Genomic DNA, 23,502 nt, shown 5'->3' with positions numbered 1-23,502 from the left:
CATCCCCTCAGCAGTCTCTCTTTATTCTCTCTCTCTATCAGCTATAAACACTCATCCCCTCAGCAGTCTCTCTTTATTCTCTCTCTCTATCAGCTATAAACACTCATCCCCTCAGCAGTCTCTCTTTATTCTCTCTCTATCAGCTATAAACACTCATCCCCTCAGCAGTCTCTCTTTATTCTCTCTCTATCAGCTATAAACACTCATCCCCTCAGCAGTCTCTCTTTATTCTCTCTCTCTATCAGCTATAAACACTCATCCCCTCAGCAGTCTCTCTTTATTCTCTCTCTCTATCAGCTATAAACACTCATCCCCTCAGCAGTCTCTCTTTATTCTCTCTCTATCAGCTATAAACACTCATCCCCTCAGCAGTCTCTCTTTATTCTCTCTCTATCAGCTATAAACACTCATCCCCTCAGCAGTCTCTCTTTATTCTCTCTCTCTATCAGCTATAAACACTCATCCCCTCAGCAGTCTCTCTTTATTCTCTCTCTCTATCAGCTATAAACACTCATCCCCTCAGCAGTCTCTCTTTATTCTCTCTCTATCAGCTATAAACACTCATCCCCTCAGCAGTCTCTCTTTATTCTCACTCTATCACCTATAAACACTCATCCCCTCAGCAGTCTCTCTTTATTCTCCCTCTATCAGCTATAAACACTCATCCCCTCAGCAGTCTCTCTTTATTCTCTCTCTCTATCAGCTATAAACACTCATCCCCTCAGCAGTCTCTCTTTATTCTCCCTCTATCAGCTATAAACACTCATCCCCTCAGCAGTCTCTCTTTATTCTCTCTCTCTGTCAGCTATAAACACTCATCCCCTCAGCAGTCTCTCTTTATTCTCTCTCTATCAGCTATAAACACTCATCCCCTCAGCAGTCTCTCTTTATTCTCTCTCTGTCAGCTATAAACACTCATCCCCTCAGCAGTCTCTCGTTATTCTCTCTCTCTATCAGCTATAAACACTCATCCCCTCAGCAGTCTCTCTTTATTCTCTCTCTCTATCAGCTATAAACACTCATCCCCTCAGCAGTCTCTCTTTATTCTCTCTCTATCAGCTATAAACACTCATCCCCTCAGCAGTCTCTCTTTATTCTCTCTCTCTATCAGCTATAAACACTCATCCCCTCAGCAGTCTCTCTTTATTCTCCCTCTATCAGCTATAAACACTCATCCCCTCAGCAGTCTCTCTTTATTCTCTCTCTATCAGCTATAAACACTCATCCCCTCAGCAGTCTCTCTTTATTCTCTCTCTCTATCAGCTATAAACACTCGTCCCCTCAGCAGTCTCTCTTTATTCTCTCTCTCTATCAGCTATAAACACTCGTCCCCTCAGCAGTCTCTCTTTATTCTCTCTCTATCAGCTATAAACACTCATCCCCTCAGCAGTCTCTCTTTATTCTCTCTCTATCAGCTATAAACACTCATCCCCTCAGCAGTCTCTCTTTATTCTCTCTCTATCAGCTATAAACACTCATCCCCTCAGCAGTCTCTCTTTATTCTCTCTCTCTATCAGCTATAAACACTCATCCCCTCAGCAGTCTCTCTTTATTCTCTCTCTATCAGCTATAAACACTCATCCCCTCAGCAGTCTCTCTTTATTCTCTCTCTGTCAGCTATAAACACTCATCCCCTCAGCAGTCTCTCGTTATTCTCTCTCTCTATCAGCTATAAACACTCATCCCCTCAGCAGTCTCTCTTTATTCTCTCTCTCTATCAGCTATAAACACTCATCCCCTCAGCAGTCTCTCTTTATTCTCTCTCTATCAGCTATAAACACTCATCCCCTCAGCAGTCTCTCTTTATTCTCCCTCTATCAGCTATAAACACTCATCCCCTCAGCAGTCTCTCTTTATTCTCTCTCTCTATCAGCTATAAACACTCATCCCCTCAGCAGTCTCTCTTTATTCTCTCTCTCTATCAGCTATAAACACTCATCCCCTCAGTAGTCTCTCTTTATTCTCTCTCTCTATCAGCTATAAACACTCATCCCCTCAGTAGTCTCTCTTTATTCTCTCTCTCTATCAGCTATAAACACTCATCCCCTCAGCAATCTCTCTTTATTCTCTCTCTATCAGCTATAAACACTCATCCCCTCAGCAGTCTCTCTTTATTCTCTCTCTCTATCAGCTATAAACACTCATCCCCTCAGCAGTCTCTCTTTATTCTCTCTCTCTATCAGCTATAAACGCTCATCCCCTCAGCAGTCTCTCTTTATTCTCTCTCTATCAGCTATAAACACTCATCCCCTCAGCAGTCTCTCTTTATTCTCTCTCTATCAGCTATAAACACTCATCCCCTCAGTAGTCTCTCTTTATTCTCTCTCTCTATCAGCTATAAACACTCATCCCCTCAGCAGTCTCTCTTTATTCTCTCTCTCTATCAGCTATAAACACTCATCCCCTCAGCAGTCTCTCTTTATTCTCTCTCTATCAGCTATAAACACTCATCCCCTCAGCAGTCTCTCTTTATTCTCTCTCTTCAGCTATAAACACTCGTCCCCTCAGCAGTCTCTCTTTATTCTCTCTCTTCAGCTATAAACACTCGTCCCCTCAGCAGTCTCTCTTTATTCTCTCTCTCTATCAGCTATAAACACTCATCCCCTCAGCAGTCTCTCTTTATTCTCTCTCTCTATCAGCTATAAACACTCATCCCCTCAGTAGTCTCTCTTTATTCTCTCTCTATCAGCTATAAACACTCATCCCCTCAGCAGTCTCTCTTTATTCTCTCTCTTCAGCTATAAACACTCATCCCCTCAGCAGTCTCTCTTTATTCTCTCTCTCTATCAGCTATAAACACTCATCCCCTCAGCAGTCTCTCTTTATTCTCTCTCTCTATCAGCTATAAACACTCATCCCCTCAGCAGTCTCTCTTTATTCTCTCTCTTCATCTATAAACTGAAAGCATTATCTCTCTGTAATGAGTCCAGAACTCAGCAGTGCTTAATAACTACATCATTAAAAGCACTGAACAAATTAAGTCATTCCAACCTGTAAATTACTAGATGAACACAGAACCAGTATCAGCTAGGGGCGGAGTTAATTTCAGGGCCAGAAAAACCAAAACAAATCAAACCCAAAAACGTACGATTTAAAAAACATGTTCTGCTCAATCAACCTCATCATTCTGATCTCTTTTCTGTCTTCCACATTTTGAGGTAAGCTAAATGGTACAAACACACACACACATACACGCACAAACACACACACACACACATACACACACACACACAGTATGAGGTTAGACACACACACACACACAGTACGAGGTTAGACACACACACACACACACAGATGCACACACGCACACACACACACAGTACGAGGTTAGACACACACACACACACACACAGTACGAGGTTAGACACACACACACACACACACAGTACGAGGTTAGACACACACACACACACACACACACACACACACAGTACGAGGTTAGACACACACACACACACACAGATGCACACACGCACACACACACACAGTACGAGGTTAGACACACACACACACACACACAGTACGAGGTTAGACACACACACACACACACACAGTACGAGGTTAGACACACACACACACACACACACACACACACACAGATGCACACACGCACACACACACACAGTACGAGGTTAGACACACACACACACACACAGTACGAGGTTAGACACACACACAGATGCATACACGCACACACACACACACAGTATGAGGTTAGACACACACACACACACACAGTACGAGGTTAGACACACACACACACAGATGCATACACGCACACACACACAGTACGAGGTTAGACACACACACACACACACAGTACGAGGTTAGACACACACACACACAGTACGAGGTTAGACACACACACACACACACACACAGATGCACACACGCACACACACACACACATAGTACGAGGTTAGACACACACACACAGATGCACACACGCACACACACACACAGTACGAGGTTAGACACACACACACAGATGCACACACGCACACACACACACAGTACGAGGTTGGACACACACACACAGATGCACACACGCACACACACACACACACAGTACGAGGTTAGACACACACACACACACAGATGCACACACGCACACACACACACACACAGTACGAGGTTAGACACGCACGCGCACACACACAGAGCGAGGTTAGACACACACACACACAAACACACACAAACACACACACACACATCCGGTGAAATGGACCATTTTGGTTTAAATATGTTAAAACTAGACATTGTGTATATTCTGTGGGTCAGTGGGTCAGTGGGTCAGTGGTTTAGATGTGAGTTTCTTAACCCTCAGCCTCTCAGTTGTATAAATGAGATAAATGTCGATCTCTCTGGATAAAGCCATCTGCTGTAATGTAAAACATTATCCACATGATGTCACGTGTTTATCCGAATTCACAAGACTCATAACCACATGTTCCACTCCAAAACACACCAAAACATCTTTAAAGGAAGGTATGTGGATAAAGCATGGATTTGGCAACCCCTCATTACTAGCACAGACATAGAGCTGAAATAGTTAGAGGTAAAAAAGCGTGGTGGAGGTGGAGGGGCAGTGTGGGGTGGGGCGGTGTAGTGTGGGGGTATTAAGGTGTGGGGGCAGGGCTGGGGATGGTGTCACTGAGAGGGTGAAGGAGCAGCAGAAGGAAGACCACGGTGTTCTGGTGTGTTCTGGTGTGGCAGTGTGGAACTCAGCAATTTGCTATGTTACTGTGGAGATGCATGGAAATGAGGAGGTGAGCTATCTGTGTGTGTGTGTGTGTGTGTGTGTGTGTGTGTGTCCATGGAAACATGATGATCTTGCAGTTCGTACACAAGTGGTTTTGTTTAGATAAACTGTAGAGTTCCAAAAAAATTGGAGAGAGTGATATTTATACATACAGGATAGAGAGAGAGAGAGAGAGAGAGAGAGAGATGTACAGCATTGAAAAGAGAAAGAAAGGAGGATATTAAACAGGTAAGAGTTGTTTCTCTTGTCCTCTCGGACATGTGGGCTGTAAAACACATGAACACACACCACTATCAGCTTACACACTGAGATAAAGTCCAAGACACCGTTATGATCATTCATTACTGTGTGTGTGTGTGTGTGTGTGTCCTGCAGTACTAAAGCATGTGGTGCGTGGTGATGACTTTAACAGCTGAAACATTACAGTATATTTAAAACTTTAAAACTTTGGGAAAATGACATTGTTTACGTTTGATCCTGATATTCTGATATTTTAAAAATGATTTCTTACAATGTTTCTTTCAGTTTACTTTCAATGTCATTTATCATGAAAAAGGAAATTGTAAATTCATGAAAATTTTGAGAATGCTCATAACAAGTCTAGTAATACCATAACATCATTAAAATATCTTTAAAATAATCTATACAGTATCTATACTGTGTCTATACTGTGTCTATAGTGTGTCTATACTGTGTCTATACTGTGTCTATACTGTGTCTATACTGTGTCTATAGTGTGTCTATACTGTGTCTATACTGTGTCTATAGTGTGTCTATACTGTGTCTATAGTGTGTCTATAGTGTGTCTATACTGTGTCTATAGTGTGTCTATAGTGTGTCTATACTGTGTCTATACTGTGTCTATAGTGTGTCTATAGTGTGTCTATACTGTGTCTATAGTGTGTCTATAGTGTGTCTATAGTGTGTCTATAGTGTGTCTATACTGTGTCTATAGTGTGTCTATACTGTGTCTATACTGTGTCTATAGTGTGTCTATAGTGTGTCTATAGTGTGTCTATAGTGTGTCTATACTGTGTCTATAGTGTGTCTATAGTGTGTCTATAGTGTGTCTATAGTGTGTCTATACTGTGTCTATAGTGTGTCTATAGTGTGTCTATACTGTGTCTATAGTGTGTCTATACTGTGTCTATACTGTGTCTATAGTGTGTCTATACTGTGTCTATAGTGTGTCTATACTGTGTCTATACTGTGTCTATACTGTGTCTATAGTGTGTCTATACTGTGTCTATAGTGTGTCTATAGTGTGTCTATACTGTGTCTATACTGTGTCTATACTGTGTCTATAGTGTGTCTATACTGTGTATATAGTGTGTCTATACTGTGTCTATAGTGTGTCTATAGTGTGTCTATACTGTGTCTATACTGTGTCTATAGTGTGTCTATACTGTGTCTATAGTGTGTCTATACTGTGTCTATAGTGTGTCTATAGTGTGTCTATACTGTGTCTATAGTGTGTCTATAGTGTGTCTATACTGTGTCTATAGTGTGTCTATACTGTGTCTATAGTGTGTCTATAGTGTGTCTATACTGTGTCTATAGTGTGTCTATACTGTGTCTATAGTGTGTCTATAGTGTGTCTATACTGTGTCTATAGTGTGTCTATAGTGTGTCTATACTGTGTCTATAGTGTGTCTATAGTGTGTCTATACTGTGTCTATAGTGTGTCTATAGTGTGTCTATACTGTGTCTATAGTGTGTCTATAGTGTGTCTATAGTGTGTCTATACTGTGTCTATAGTGTGTCTATACTGTGTCTATAGTGTGTCTATACTGTGTCTATAGTGTGTCTATACTGTGTCTATAGTGTGTCTATACTGTGTCTATACTGTGTCTATAGTGTGTCTATAGTGTGTCTATACTGTGTCTATAGTGTGTCTATACTGTGTCTATAGTGTGTCTATACTGTGTCTATACTGTGTCTATAGTGTGTCTATAGTGTGTCTATAGTGTGTCTATACTGTGTCTATACTGTGTCTATAGTGTGTCTATACTGTGTCTATACTGTGTCTATAGTGTGTCTATACTGTGTCTATAGTGTGTCTATAGTGTGTCTATACTGTGTCTATAGTGTGTCTATACTGTGTCTATAGTGTGTCTATACTGTGTCTATAGTGTGTCTATAGTGTGTCTATACTGTGTCTATACTGTGTCTATAGTGTGTCTATAGTGTGTCTATACTGTGTCTATAGTGTGTCTATACTGTGTCTATACTGTGTCTATAGTGTGTCTATAGTGTGTCTATACTGTGTCTATAGTGTGTCTATACTGTGTCTATAGTGTGTCTATACTGTGTCTATACTGTGTCTATAGTGTGTCTATAGTGTGTCTATACTGTGTCTATACTGTGTCTATAGTGTGTCTATACTGTGTCTATAGTGTGTCTATAGTGTGTCTATACTGTGTCTATACTGTGTCTATAGTGTGTCTATACTGTGTCTATAGTGTGTCTATACTGTGTCTATAGTGTGTCTATAGTGTGTCTATACTGTGTCTATAGTGTGTCTATAGTGTGTCTATACTGTGTCTATAGTGTGTCTATACTGTGTCTATAGTGTGTCTATAGTGTGTCTATACTGTGTCTATAGTGTGTCTATACTGTGTCTATAGTGTGTCTATAGTGTGTCTATACTGTGTCTATAGTGTGTCTATAGTGTGTCTATAGTGTGTCTATACTGTGTCTATAGTGTGTCTATAGTGTGTCTATACTGTGTCTATAGTGTGTCTATAGTGTGTCTATACTGTGTCTATAGTGTGTCTATAGTGTGTCTATAGTGTGTCTATACTGTGTCTATAGTGTGTCTATACTGTGTCTATAGTGTGTCTATACTGTGTCTATAGTGTGTCTATACTGTGTCTATACTGTGTCTATAGTGTGTCTATAGTGTGTCTATACTGTGTCTATAGTGTGTCTATACTGTGTCTATAGTGTGTCTATACTGTGTCTATACTGTGTCTATAGTGTGTCTATAGTGTGTCTATAGTGTGTCTATACTGTGTCTATACTGTGTCTATAGTGTGTCTATACTGTGTCTATACTGTGTCTATAGTGTGTCTATACTGTGTCTATAGTGTGTCTATAGTGTGTCTATACTGTGTCTATAGTGTGTCTATACTGTGTCTATAGTGTGTCTATACTGTGTCTATAGTGTGTCTATAAAGTATCACCCCAAACTAAATGAGAATTTAAAACGAAGCAATTGGTATAAAATTAGACTGTAGTGTTGAATCAGCTGCCTGTGTCTGTAAATGACAGTGTGACTGATTAGCAGTGAAATGTCAGAGATTATTGTGATGTATAATAATTGTGATATTGATATAACATCATCATATCGAACTCTGGACACAATCTGAGCTGCACACATCATTAGTGACTCTACTAATTAACACACAATGTTCATTTTAAATTTAATAACTTTACTCACGTTAATGTTAATGTCATGCTAATGCTAGGATAAATCTAAATTGAAATTTTAAACTTAAAAATATTATTCATTTTATATTTAATATTTTTTAAAGCTGTTTTGAGAAAGTGTTGTGAAAAAATTCAGTTGAATTGTGTTAGCAAATTAATTAAAGGACAATATAAAGAAAAATATTCTACACTTTGGGCCATGCCCTGTGTGTGTGTGTGTATGTGTATGTGTGTGTGTGTGTGTGTGTGTCCAGAGGATGTTCTCTTTGTAAATAGATCCCAGGCTAAATTCCTGACATTCCATAGGCAGGGTTTTTTTGGGCATGTGGGGGAGGAGAGCAGGACACACACACAATAAACCAACAAATAGATATTTTATATGCATCACAGCGCTGTTGGGTTCTGGACTGTGATTGGTCTGAATCATCTAGAACAGCAGCTCTGACAGTGGTGCAGCTGCAGATCGCAGGTTTATATTATATATTTATATTATATGCATTTGCTCTAAAACACTTTATTTCTATGGCAACATCTCATTCGCAGGGATGTGTACGGCAGACTTTGCTTAGTGAACTCACTTCACGTTTTTCCATTTAAGACAGAGACTTTCTGTTCAGATGGATTTGGGGAGGAGCTACATATGATAGTTACACAATTAGGACTTTGTACTAATCACATCTGAAATGCAGACTATTATGTGCTACCTGGAGCCTTCTAACCAAAACTAGCCAGCTAGCAATCTCAGCTAAAGGAAATGGTGTGACTAATATGCATATGTCTCTTCTTGCTAGATGTGGTAAAGATGCACTGGTCGTCTGAGTGGGCAGAGCAACACTATGACATCACTTCCACCACGTCACCTCCTGCCCACCCTAAGCCTGTTCCATATCCACAGCCCAGTCATCCCGCTTTCTCTGGCTATTCCGACGACATCAGTGCCCTCAGTGCCTCCAGCCTGCTAAAGCGCTATGCTGAGAGGTATTCCTTCAGTCCGGTCTACCCGGAGCCTGGAGCTTTCCGAAGAAGTGAGCCTGCCCAGGATGCCTGGTCAATGGGCTACAACCCAGATGGGATAGATGGAATTAAAGGTTCTTTAGCGAGTGCAAGCAACCTTTCAGAGCAATTTGGTAATGGGGCAATATCTCAGGATTATACCTCCACCTACAGCGGGTCACACTTGTACCCTCGACCGACTTACTTGCACCAGCCAGCTTTTGCCTTAACGTCAAGCTACCCTCCTCCCACCCCGGTCTATACCTATCCCCCGGGTTTAACCACCCCCAGTTCTCCTTCCCTGCTACCACCACTGAGCAGCAGCCTCCAAACCACCCACAGCACTCAGGCTCTGAAGCGGCCTGAGGAGTTCCAAGAACATAACAAGACTTTTGGATTCGATCAAAATAAAAGTAGCAGAGTGTCACCTTATACAGCGAGGGATAGTGCTGAGCATCCCATCAGCAATGGCATCCCAAATAGCAGTGCAGATCTTCAGCACATCAGGCCAGACAGGCTTCTCCCTCAACCAGACATGAAGGTAGACCTGGTGAGGAAGAGCAGTTATTTACAGCCCTCAGAGGCACCATCTTACAGTGGTGCTGAGCAGTACACCTACCCCTGAGGTGGCCTGATTTACCCCTAAGTTGGCCTGGTTTACCCCTGAGGTGGCCTTATTTACCCAGCCTAGTGGAGTGTTCTTGGAGCTTTTGATCATATCTTCACTCTGCATTTGAAACAGAATGAGAGAGTCCTGACCAGAGAATGTTAGTTATTAAATTTGATCTTAGTTTATTATTGGGAATTTTTAAAAATTCAAGTCACATTTTAAGGTTACTAAAAAATCAAGTGTATAATCTTTTCCAGAGAAGGATATTTTTTAGGAATTTAGGCAAGTTTTCACCAAAGAACCATTTCCAAGATTTATTACTAGTGGAACCTGGACTAGGTTAATTTTCTAGATAGGTCTGTGAGAATGTCAGTATATATTCTCAAAAATATATATTGATATTCAAAAACTGACCCAAGCCCCGGACAGCTTTACTGTGTTCCAATGTAATGGTGAGGTCATCTAGGCACCATTTAAGGTGCTGCTTGACATACTGAGCATTGCTGTTAGGTCTCTATGCAAGCCAGAGTTACATTTCTGTCTCAGGAACCTTTTCTGTAACCCAGGAACCTTTTCAAGAGCTAAAGAATCTTAAACCCATTTCTACCATCACAATGTAGAAAGGAGCTCATTTACACCACAGGAAGTTTTTTTTAAGGCATACAGGAATTAGTTAGGGATATATTGTGCATTATCACCAGAGGCACCAGGGCAGGTGTAGTTTCTGGGCTGGAGTTCTGGGCTGCAAACCATACGTTTTAATAAAAGACAGGAACCTGACCCATGCCTGAGACAATTTCAGGAGCCATTTTAGTTCCTGAGTCTTCCAATTTGGAATGGAGCTTGGCTTATTGAATGTTACAGATTGTTAATCAACCTTCTCATATTTAGCTAGTAGTTGTTATATATCAGAGGTAGAACATCACACAGCTTGAAGTGTACAAACACAACTAGTGATATTAATGTCATGATGATGCAACTAGACAAAACTATTAAAGATCAGCTCCGGTCAGCTTCCTCCAGGTTTGCTGAAGGCACTGAAGTTCTCAATCCTGCTGTTCTCCCATATCAGTAATAAAAAAAACAAAAAAACAAGGACTCACCCAGGAGATTTCTCAACTCCTTGGTTTCTCAGAAGCTTCCTAAACCTTGGTGGAAACACAGCCTATATCCTTAGAGCTTTACATTTCCTTTTCCTCAGACTGACTATTGTTCTCTAACCCCCGCTCTGTAAGTAATCAATCAGTGTAGTGAAGCATAAGCCACAGCCAGCACTAATCCCCCACACCAGTCAATAAATTCCACTCGCATGCAGACTGAAGATAGAGAGGGAAGGAGGGGAAATTAGACATTTTAAAGATTAGGTAAATAGTCAGGTATTTATACTCAGGAAAATACTCAGGAATTTAGAATCTAAACGTTTACAAGTTTTCTTTCTTAAGGACGTGATGTTTTTTTGGAAATTACTTATGTATTCTAGACATAAACTCGCACAAAGATTCATGAAAAATATGCAATTTATGAAGCTTCAGGAGGAGAGTTTATTCTGAATGTCTCTACCTTATCTCAGGAATGATGGGAAAAGCTTGAGAAATGCTAATGTCTTTTTTTGTGTTACTTTTCTGTTTCATTAATGGTAGAAGTTGTTCCTGCTGAGAATTGTAAACACTCAAGCAGCTGATTAAAGAATTTACTCGTCTATGAGGTAACAGATCTGTCCTGTTAACTATGAACACCTTTACTAAGAGACCGTCACTGTTATCAGTAATGAAAAGTTATTTGAATTTGATAATGTTAATCATGTCACAAGGGGCTTTTAAGTAGATAAAATGAAAGAAAGGGAACTTTCTCATCTTTCTGCTCTTCTGTTTTCTGCTCCACAGGAACACGGTGTCTTTGTGATGATTGAAGACACATTAACTTACATCTTTATATCTATTTTGATCAAAAAACATGATTTAATCAGTGATTTAATCAGATTTACAAACGGGTCATAAATGCTGCAAGTGTTAATTGTTAAGTTTGAAATAATAATTGTTAAGATTGTTAAGATTGTGTGGTTGTAGTTTTAATACTTGTAAAAAAAAACCACTACCTCGTGTTTGTATGGTGATTTTTTTTTCTCTTGAATATAAAAAGTAATTTTGTGTTTTTAATTCTGAAAACTTCCACTTCAGAAAGTATTCATGCAAAATAAAATCTCCAATGAAAACAATGTGCACTTTGCTTTATTCCTGGTTCAGAGAAATCCATATTTATTATAATTTAACAAAATTTTAACTATCAGTTGAATATGAAGTGTATTCTGAATGTATTACACTTTCATTTACAACTTTTGTTGTCTTGGCTCTTAATACCACGCCAATTATCTTAAATAATACTTATATTAAAACATATAAATCATTGATTATAAATTATAAACACAGAGAGTGGGATTATAAATCATTATAAACACTGAGAGAGGGATTATAAATCATTATAAACACTGAGAGAGGGATTATAAATCATTATAAACACTGAGAGTGGGATTATAAATCATTATAAACACTGAGAGTGGGATTATAAATCATTATAAACACTGAGAGTGGGATTATAAATCATTATAACATTATTTAATTAATTAAGTTATAGTTAAATAAAAAATAATTTCAATATATAATTTAAGATGGTCTGAGTTTTGTCATTATAAAATACATTAAGCTATCATTAAGCCAGTATTTTAGCCACTATAGATATTTCTTAGTTATCTTTTCTGAAAATAAGTTTTATATTTAAGTTTTTGTAAAGTTTTGTAAGGTCCTGATAACAGGTCTGAATATATTTAAAGTAAGTTGAATTGTTTACATGATAAAGGCTTTTTTTATTCTTTAACTTAATCTTTAATCTTCTTTAAAGAAGATATTCTGCATCAGAACTTTATATTCCACTGTTATGCCGATGACACACAGCTATATGTTTCAGCTAAATCAGATGAGAGACACCAGCTTATTAAGATAGAAGAATGTGTAAAGGACATTAGACATTGGATGGCCACTAACTTCCTCCTGCTTAATTCGGACAAGACAGAGGTGCTTGTACTAGGACCACAGGCAGTTAGAAGTGAGCTTTCTGATTACAGAGTAATGGTGGATGGTCTTTTGGTTTCATCTTGTCCAGCAGTAAAAGATCTTGGTATGACTATTGACTCTGGTCTTTGGTTTGAAGCTCATGTAGATAATATCACTCGGGTAGCCTTCTTCCATATTAGAAATATCGCTAAGATAAGAAATATGTTGTCGCTTCATGATGCAGAAAAATTAGTTCATGCTTTTGTTACCTCTAGGTTGGATTATTGTAATGTCTTACTGTCTGGATGTTCCAGTAGGAGCAGGAACAAGCTCCAGTTAGTCCAGAATGCAGCAGCTAGAGTCCTAACTAGAACCAGAAGATATGAACACATCACTCCTATTTTATCCACACTACATTGGCTCCCAGTCAGATTTCACATTGATTATAAAATACTGTTACTGACCTATAAAGCAGTAAATGGTCTCGCGCCGCAGTACCTGAGCGATCTTTTAGTCTTTTATGATCCGCCACGCCTACTCCGATCAAAGGGTGCTGGTTACTTGGTAGTACCTCAAGTAGCAAAGGCTACAGCAGGGGGCGGAGCTTTCTCTTTCAAAGCCCCAAAGTTATGGAACAGCCTTCCAATTAGTGTTGGGGATTCAGACACAGTCTCAATGTTTAAGTCTAGGCTGAAGACACATTTGTTTAGTCAAGCTTTTAATGTATAGTTTTTTTAGGTAAAGGAGCAGATCTGGAAGGTTCATGGTCATAGAGTGTTTGGTGACTGGGATGTCTGGATGCTGCCACCTTACCACTCTCACATGGTCACTCAGGTCACTGACTGTGAAGTGGTTGGACACTTTATGTCCCGGGAAGCCTTCATGTCTGTGACCTTCTGGCTCTCCCTTTTAGTTATGATGTCATAGCTAGACTAGAAGCATGTCTTTGTACCGTGGGAGGAAACCGTAGCACCCAGAGGAAACCCACCAAGCACAGGGAGAACATGCAAACTCCACACACACAGTGAACAGGAGCGAGAGTGTAACCACTAAGCCACCGTCAACTTTTTGTTATTTTTACAATAACAAAAAGTTGAAATATTTTTAAATCTAATTGTCCAATATTTATTTGATCAGCTGACTAAAATTTGGACTTTTCCCACAGTTTGTACTGAACATACAGTATAATATAAACTACACTGATCGGATTAGTGAAAATTATTACTGGATAAAAAAGAAACATCCAGCGACTGGTTCATTCTAAAATATTAACACTAGACTAAATTTAGACTAAAATTTATATTAGAAATTAATTTACAGAAAGCAGAAATTCCAGGGATTGAAAAAGCAGAAAAGTGAATTTCAGAATCCAAAGCTTCAGACTGTTTCATCTGTTCAGCTCTTCAGGAAATATCCCCCACTCCTGAAGCTCCTGTGTGTCAGCATGCAGGGTGACAGATGTCCTATTATCTACAAACCCCTCCTATACCCCCAACACACACACACACACACAATTATTGAATGGCTGAAGAAAACAGACATGTCTCAGAGGTTGTTGTTGCTGTAGTAATGGTAGATGTTTCACACTGACTGCCCTGGAGTGACTCTGTACTGATAACACAACTGTATTTACTCTTAAGACGGAAAAAAACATTATGTTATACAATCAGCCAATCATGTGGCAGCAGCAGGGTGTATAAACTCCTGCAGAGAGAGGTCAAGAGCTTCAGTTCATGTTCAAACATCTGAATGAAGAAGACGTCTGATCTCTGTGACTGTAACTGTGGTGGGATTGTTGGTGTCAGATGGTTGGGCTGGTTTGAGTTCTTCTGTAACTGCTGGGATTTTCACACACACAAGTTTACCCAAAATACAAAAAAATAAAACATTCTGAACAAGCGACTGTTCTGTAGGTTGATGAGAGATCAGAGGAAATCGGTCAGATTGGTTCCAGCTGTCAGGACAGATATGTTAAATAACATAATTCCAACCTGAGAATTGTGGCTTTATATATAAGCTGAATGCAGGTGTAGCTCCAGCATCATCTCTAAATAAAGAGAGAGGTGCAGTGGGGCTTTAGTCTTTAGTCTGTCCAGTTCTCTCAGCTCCTCATCTGTCCACTCTGCTCAAACAGCTCAGTTTTCATGTACTGCGGTCAGTTCCGTCATACTCATCATGCTGCATTCTGGGACATTGAGCCCAACATTTGCACCAATGTTTCCACTACAACTATGCTGGACATGAGTTATTCACATAATTCAAAACACAATAACAAATCCAAAACCACAAGGACGAATCCGGAAACACAAGGACAATTCAGACAAAGTGGAAAAGGTAGGTAGAGTTAGTGAAGGGAATTCTTCCCTCTGATTGTTCCCTCTGAAGTTAATATAACTCCTTTCTCATGTAAGCATACACACACACACACACACACACACACACACACACACACAATCATCATCTATCAGTATTTAGAGGAGTCTCCAGGACTTTGTAATGGTCAGTTTGTAACAGGACACACTGAGTTTAGTTTTTAAATTTTATGATAGAGAGACTGGAGAGGAAACATTTACAGGGAAATGTTTATCACTGCTCTAACACAGTTGACAACAGGAAGTTGTGTCACTTCTGGAAAATTATCAGTTCTCTGGGTTTATTTACAGTAAGTGTGCTTTATTATAGTATTTATGCTTCAAGCCCATAATTATGGTATGCTCTTATTTTGTAAATGTCCCAGTTAGCTGGTAATGTTATCTACTTGTACTCTGAAATATTCAACATTTTTATTAATTCTTATTAAGTAGTTCTACTCTAACAAAACACACAAAAAATAAATGATCATTTTTATTATTTATGTAACTAGCCAGCTAGCTGTTTAAAACCCCACTAATAAAACATGTGAACTAATCGATGGTGGATTATTAGACAAAACATTCTCCTCTGAGAAATAAATCAGAAACTCATCCTGTTTTTGTGTGAGAAAGTTTACAAATCCCTCCCGATGATTTAACAATAAAACATTATTATAAAGTAGTTTCCATGTAAATAGAGAGGGAAGGTTATGCTAACAGTCCAGGCTACGATAGCTCTGATGCGCTACTGCTGCATCCTGCTGCAGATTCCCTCTAAAGACCTCAGCATGCTTCATGTGTTCAGCTAAGCTAAGCTTGTGATGGTCAGTAAAAGAAGGTGCCCGAACCCACAGCTTTCACCATCCTCAATGGCTTTAATCCTCTCATGTCATGAAATAATCACCGCTTCCTGTTCTCAGTGACAGCGCCACCTGCAAGACGGGAGGACTCGCAAGTGCAGGTACTTTCATCTTCACCGCCTCGATCTCCGTGTTAAATATGCCGAGGCTTTCAGAGAGAAGTCCAAAAGAAGACACACAGAGACACAGAGAGGACACGAGCATTCGGGTTTAACTGGAAGGCTGCTTTATTGTTTGGAAAAAGGTTTCGTGCTCAAATGAAGACAATCTTTCACTGATTCTCGCTAAGTTCAAGCTGTTGTGCAACACACCATCGTCTCTCCGACATCAGTGGCAAGAGATAAGAACAACATTGTCAAACAAGAAGCACTTTCCAATTATTAATCAGCAAATGAGACAAATAGCATCTCAGTCATGCTACAAAGAAAAAAAAATCACAAATTATTATTGATAGAAAAATAAAGAAATGGTCAGAAATGGGCAGAAGCTGAGCACTGAAGGCAGACTGCTGATCTCTCCACAGAGTGAACCATTAGGAGAAAGAGTGCACACTCGAGAGTGCACACTCCCTTCATCTGCCCTACATTATACTACAACCTCTGAGGATAAAGTCAGGCTGAGGCCAGTTAAGGGTTTTTTTTTTTGGTTGTTTTTTTTTTTTTTTGTTTGGTTTTGTTTTTTTTAATGGACGTCTCAGACATCCTTTATATGTTTTTTTCTCAGTGCTCTTTTTAAACAAGCTCCACTTGTTTAGAATTTCAACTTAAAATTGTCTAAAGTTTTCTCACTCAAATAAAATCGGCAGCAAAAAGGCACCTGAAAGGAACTTAAAGAACAAACTTGAACAAAACGCCTGAACTGAAGAATAGAAATTGCATTGCTGTGTACCTTAATGAGGAAAAAAAGCTATGCTCTAGAGTTCAGCCACGTCTGTCACACACACACACACACACACACACACTCCTAAAGTGACCGGTCCTTGCTGCGTGCGCATACACACACACACACACACACACACAAAGATCAAAGATCTTCAATCTGCATCAGGAAATAAAGATCTCAAGGGAGGAGAATATGTGTGTGTAGTGTATATATGTCAGAGTGTGTGTGTGTGTGTGTGTGTGTGTGGTGCAGGCTGGCCTCTTCACACAGGCACACAGGACATAAAGGTAGAAAGTGAGGTGCTGGTAATGCATTCCCCTCCCTAATACAGGCGACATAAGCAGCTAATATTTCACCATGCACTGAGCAGTAGACCCGCCCACACACGCACACGCACACACACACACACACACACGCATGCACAGTGTGTGGGACAGGCCAGAGTTTTGGTCGTTCACTGAACGTATTGCACAAAAATAAAGATAATGTGAGCGAAGGACAGTCAGTGGCGCGTCCCCTCCACTCCAAGCAGAGGTCAACTCAGTGGAGGTTTAATAATAATAATATTAATATTAATAATCATGTCTATGTGTGTATATATACATACATATGTACATGTGCAGATATACACACACACACGTACATAGACATGTATACATAGATACATACGTAGTATAGCTCTATATATACGCCTGGATTTTATATATATAGATTTACATACTTTTTTTTTTTGCATTTTAATATATATTTCTATTCGATTCCCTTTCCTCTTTATTAATGGTGAAAAGTGTCTCAAAAAATCTACTCCTCCTAGCAAATAGTTCACAGTCTAACCAAGTGAGACCTGGGCGATGAGAGTGAAGCCATTCTATTCAGGTTATTATTATTATTATTATTCGTCTTCAAGATTAGATTAATAGCAGTAGTTTTTATGTTTCTGTATTTACACAAAACTTTGCATGCCGTTAAAATAAAATGATATATTACATTATTTATAGACTTTTTAAAAAGTTTCATTCTTAACTTGTTCAGCATTTTGTGCCGTTTGCAACATAGCCTGTACAATAGTGTGTGTGTGTTTTTGTTTTATTTCTTGTAAAATTTGTTTTTCTTTTTTTTTTTCTTTTCTTTTTTTGCACTAGAATTTATACGCCTAAATTTGATTTAATGAATGCATGATTTTCTATCCTGGATGGCTGCACAAGTGCAAATGGTGTTAAGTGTTTAGTTTAGTTTAGTTTTTTTTGTTCTATCGATCCCAGGACGGTGTCCTCGCTGATCACATGCGGCGACCGGACCGAATCAGGGGCTCGGAACCGTGACGTCGTCATGCGGCGCCCCGAGATCACGCTACAGAAGCAGGGCTGGAGGTTACGTTAGTGTGCCGTGTAATGAACAGAGTTGTTTTTCTCCAAAGCAACAGGGATGAGTATACTGCTTGCAGGTGAGTCCATCTTCTCGAATCGAATCGCCTCACAGTGAATTTCCTCTTTTTATTTATTACTGCGCTTATTGTTGACGGTTCATTGCTGGAAGCTGCTTTGAGAGGTGCTCAGCTCTGACTCCTAACCCTGCCACCTGACTCAGCATCATCTGTGAGTCGTTAGCATGATGAATCTGTGTTGTATCCTGAGAAAAATGAGGGAAACTCAACAAGCATCAGTCTGGTGTGTGGCCGGTTGTGCGACTCCAGCCCATCCTGAGACCTTTTTTCAACCAAAATACCAAGACAAACCTCTTTGGCTTTCTAATACACTGCCTCTCAGAGTCATATTGCAAAGATGTACAGAACATAGGAAAATAAACAAAAAACATTTCCACAACGTGAACTAGAACAAAAAGGGACACAGGCGTAGACGTAGTCGAACTCTCTAAAGTAATCCGACGGAGTGGAGTGATGAAATAAATAAATGAAAAAACAACTGCCACTTTCTGACTCTTCCTCCAGTCGAGGCTCGGAAACGGCGCATGACCACACCCACTGTCACAGCTCCCTTCGTTCAGCCGTACATCTAGAGCACCGAGAGGCCAGTGCTGTAGGTAAGGTAAGCAAAATATTGCTGCATACAAATCAAAGGATTCTTCACACACACACACACACACACACACACAATGCATTTCTCCATACACATTATCTCCTGAGCAGCAAAAAAAAATGGTATGTTCCTCACCAGTGTGTCACATAGCATCAGTTGTCATTGCTTTTCAGTTAGTTAGAGGCTCTTAGTAGCTACTTAACCCAAAATCGGCCAGTTAAAGGACATATCGTGATTTTCGGGTCATTACGGTTTCAGCATTGTCCGATTAGACTCAATTTAGCCAGTGGACAGCCTTTAATGTACTATCAAGCCACTGCGGTGGTCTGTATTAGTGTTTTGTGGACTATGATTATTCATGCAAGAATTTCTGATCAAAACATGCCATCATGCAAGTCATTTCTATGCATTGAACAAGCACAATAATTTATTATTAATTTTGAAATGTCGGAAATAGTCGGAGGCCCATGGTATTTTGCCTCCTTTCCTCATCAGTGTGAAAGCCCATGTAGAAAAAAAGCTTTTTGATGCATAAGTATAAATAACAAATATATGATGACGTAGTTACTGAGGGTGGCATGGGCAAAATGTCGAATGTCGATTTTTCTTTTCGCTCTTGTTGGTGTTTTGTTGTTCCTCCCTTTTTGTTTGTTTCCTTTTTTTTGCCGCTCAAATAATGTAAAGACCGTGTAAAGTATATTTAATGCTGACTAACACAAAGATACCGTTTGAATCAGCCAAGCTCTATGATTTTGTTCATCACACTCCACTGATCTCTGCTCACTCTCACAATCAATTTGAAGTTTGTTTGAAATGAAATAAGTGCAGATTCTCATCTGCTGTTCGTGTTCGGAAGCTGATTCTTCCACGAGTGTTCATTTCCTTTACGGAAATTTTGATAAACGCACAGCATCAGCACGGGATTCTCCAGATGTGGGGAACGACACGCCATGCTGTGATTTTTTTTTCCTCCTCGGTTTCCTCGTACAAGCAACAGGTTCCGTCCTGAATTGCAGTGTAGCCCTCTAATACGCGATTATCAAGTATCGGTCCTTTGTGAAAAATCCTATCAGATTTAGTTTAACTCGAGTTTTGATGCAACAGTGTCACACAGGAAGCTGATTATGTTTGGTTTAACTTTAAAGAGTCAGGCTTTGAAGAAACCCCGGTGCTTTCCATTGTCTCCATACCTGTGAAGTTTGTAAACAATTTTTTGTCTTGTCCTCTTTATTCATGGATCTTTTTAAGATATCATTTTCTTACTTGCAAATGAAATTAATCTGTACACCTATCTGTGTAGTCTGATTCGGGGTTTCTGCTTGTTTTGCTTGAAATTGCAGTTAGTAAATTAATTATCGTGACTGTTTTTGCCGTCCATGTGTTCCACTGCTGAAGCCTTAACACTTGGATTCCCTGATGTCTTTTTGGTTTCGTCCCCTCTCTTTACGCCCCTTTCCCTCGTTGTTGTCGTCTTGCTTCTCCTTCTCGGGCTTGGTGACGCTGTCGTAGGATGGCAGGGATGCGGTAGAGGGCGTGTCCTCCTTCTTCTCCTGATTCGTCCCGCCGTTTTCCAGCTTGTTGTTGGCGGGCCGGCGTTTACAGACGAACCCCCGGCGGGTGAGGTGGGCGCGGTATGCCCTCTGGATCACCATGGCCGACACCTCCTCTTGCTTGCGGCGTAGCGTGGTGGTGATAGGCTCATAGGACACTTTGGAAGGGTTCGCCGCCACAAAGCGCTCCTCCATCTGCTGACGCATCATGTCCAGATCGCCACTGTCGCCCAGGACGCGCTTAGTAAAAGCAAAAAGGATGTCCAAGCAGTGGATACGATCACCACTCACCATGGGCAGATCCATGGCAATGAGCTCGATTATATTGGGCTTAGGCACACGTAGAGGATGTTCCAGTGTATCTGCAAAGTCTGGGAGCTTGGCAAAGGTAATAAACTGCGAGGCGTCTGGGTCGAACTTCTCCCAGATCTCATAGAAGGACTCGAAGTCATCCTCGCACAATGGATCAGCGCTCTCCTCTGTTGCAACACTGAAGTTCTCCAAAATAATGGCGATGTACATGTTTACAACAATCAGGAAGGACACAATGATGTACATGACAAAGAAGAAGATTCCCACGGAAGGGTTGCCACAGTCGCCCTTCACCGTGGTTCCTGGGTTCTCCTTCTCAGGGTTGCAGTCAGGTGGGTAGTTGAGGATGGGAGCAAGCAAACCGTCCCATCCTGCCGATGTGGTGATCATGAACAAGATGATCATGCTGTTACCGAACGTCTCAAAGTTGTACATGTCGTCGATGCCGACCTCCCGTTTCACATAAGCGAAGTTGGACATGCCAAATATGGAGAAGATGAACATGACCAGGAAAAGCAGCAGGCCAATGTTAAACAGGGCAGGAAGTGACATCATTAAGGCAAACAGTAAGGTCCGGATACCCTTGGCTCCTTTGATTAAACGTAGGATACGACCGATTCGAGCCAGACGGATCACTCTGAACAGAGTGGGTGACACAAAGTACTTCTCGATCAGGTCTGCCAGGAACATACCTGAGATATGAGAAACAGAAGTCATGGTCAGTTGTGTGACTGGAAAAAAAAAATCCAAATTTTACTTTAAAAAAAAAGACATGCAGAATGATAAGTTTTCGTTTTCTGTATCAGGATTATTTATTCATTTGCACACTTGTGGAGGAAGTTGTTAAAACAGTCTGTGAAGCCAAGCATTGGTCATCCCCACTCTTCTGCTGACCCTTCAACACTGAACAGCTAGAATAAGTCTTATATACTGCTCTTCACAGCTCCACAGCCAAGTGATTGGGACTGCTGAGTACAGGAGCAAAATCACGGGCACTAAACAAAAAACTCAGAAATTATTCAGCACATAGAATTGATTCAGATCGGCCAATTCACCCTGGACGTGTCTGTGTTTCATTACAGGCTACTAGCAGGAAAAACAGCAACAGTGCACTGATTTTAATCTGTTTATGAGCAGGTGAATTTCCACCCCTGTTAGCCAATCACCCCATCTCAGCCATGTACCTGTTAGACACACCCCATCTCAGCCATGTACCTGTTAGACACACCCCATCTCAGCCATGTCCCTGTTAGACACACCCTCTCAGTTATGTCCCTGGTAGACACACCCCCTCTCAGCCATGTCCCTGTTAGACACACCCTCTCAGTTATGTCCCTGGTAGACACACCCCATCTCAGCCATGTACCTATTAGACACACCCCATCTCAGCCATGTACCTGTTAGACACACCCCATCTCAGCCATGTACCTGTTAGACACACCCCATCTCAGCCATGTACCTGTTAGACACACCCCATCTCAGCCATGTACCTGTTAGACACACCCCATCTCAGCCATGTACCTGTTAGACACACCCCATCTCAGCCATGTACCTGTTAGACACACCCCATCTCAGCCATGTACCTGTTAGACACACCCCATCTCAGCCATGTCCCTGTTAGACACACCCTCTCAGTTATGTCCCTGGTAGACACACCCCCTCTCAGCCATGTCCCTGTTAGACACACCCTCTCAGTTATGTCCCTGGTAGACACACCCCATCTCAGCCATGTACCTATTAGACACACCCCATCTCAGCCATGTACCTGTTAGACACACCCCATCTCAGCCATGTCCCTGTTAGACACACCCTCTCAGTTATGTCCCTGGTAGACACACCCCCTCTCATCCATGTCTCTGTTAGACACAGCCACTCTCAGCTATGTCCCTGTTAGACACACCTCCTCTCAGTTATGTCCATGTTAGACACACCCCCTCTCATCCATGTCCCTGTTAGGCACACCCCATCTCAGCCTGTTAAACACACCCTCTCAGTTATGTCCCTGTTAGCCACACCAACTCTCAGTTATGTCCCTGGTAGACACACCCCCTCTCATCCATGTCTCTGTTAGACACACCCACTCTCAGCTATGTCCCTGTTAGACACACCTCCTCTCAGTTATGTCCATGTTAGACACACCCCCTCTCAGCCATGTCCCTGGTAGACACACACCCTTTCAGCCATGTCCCTGTTAGACACACCTCCTCTCAGTTATGTCCCTGTTAGACACACCCCCTCTCAGCCATGTCCCTGTTAGACACACCCCCTCTCAGTTATGTCCCTGTTAGACACACCCCCTCTCAGCCATGTCCCTGTTAGACACACCTCCTCTCAGTTATGTCCCTGTTAGACACACCTCCTCTCAGTTATGTCCCTGTTAGACACACCCCCTCTCAGCCATGTCCCTGTTAGACACACCTCCTCTTACTTATGTCCCAGTTAGACACACCTCCTCTCAGTTATGTCCCTGTTAGCCACACCCCCTCTCATCCACATCCCTTTTAGCCACACTCCATCTAAGTCACACTCGTAGCAGCCAAGCTAACAAATTCCTCGTCTCTCCCTGTGTAAATGTCTCTCAATTTGTAACTCCCACTGCTAGGTCCTGATTGTTCTCGAGAATTCACGTACCCATTTTAATTAAAAAGCGTTCACCAACAACTGTGA

General features: G+C 40.9%; 2 protein-coding genes across 6 annotated transcripts in view; one reads left to right on the top strand and one right to left on the bottom strand.

Annotated features, from left to right (window-relative positions):
- The first annotated feature begins 4,629 nt into the window (after positions 1–4,629).
- Positions 4,630–11,963, top strand: si:dkey-195m11.8 (fidgetin-like protein 2). Its single transcript, XM_058403496.1, has 2 exons — positions 4,630–4,769; positions 8,986–11,963. The coding sequence occupies exon 2, from the start codon at positions 8,997–8,999 to the stop codon at positions 9,810–9,812; it is 816 nt and encodes a 271-aa protein (XP_058259479.1). The 5' UTR covers positions 4,630–4,769; positions 8,986–8,996; the 3' UTR covers positions 9,813–11,963.
- A 4,295-nt stretch (positions 11,964–16,258) lies between these two features.
- The window catches only part of scn8ab (sodium channel, voltage gated, type VIII, alpha subunit b), a 132,303-nt gene continuing 125,059 nt past the window's right edge, over positions 16,259–23,502 (bottom strand). For all 5 annotated transcript variants that reach the window (XM_058403487.1, XM_058403486.1, XM_058403490.1 and 2 more), the window contains one exon: positions 16,259–21,527. In XM_058403487.1, the coding sequence (XP_058259470.1) occupies positions 20,371–21,527 (1,157 nt within the window). In that variant the 3' untranslated portion in view covers positions 16,259–20,370. The remainder of the gene's footprint in view (positions 21,528–23,502) is intronic.

This window comes from Hemibagrus wyckioides, linkage group LG11 (assembly GCF_019097595.1).
Source record: "Hemibagrus wyckioides isolate EC202008001 linkage group LG11, SWU_Hwy_1.0, whole genome shotgun sequence".
Taxonomy (NCBI): domain Eukaryota; kingdom Metazoa; phylum Chordata; class Actinopteri; order Siluriformes; family Bagridae; genus Hemibagrus; species Hemibagrus wyckioides.
The sequence above is the reverse complement of the archived record's forward strand: the minus strand, read 5'-3'. Positions and strand labels throughout refer to the sequence as shown.

Bases quoted from the DNA above. Each gene is read 5' to 3' on its own strand.
- si:dkey-195m11.8 (XM_058403496.1), top strand. From the start codon at position 8,997: ATGCACTGGTCGTCTGAGTGGGCAGAGCAACACTATGACATCACTTCC.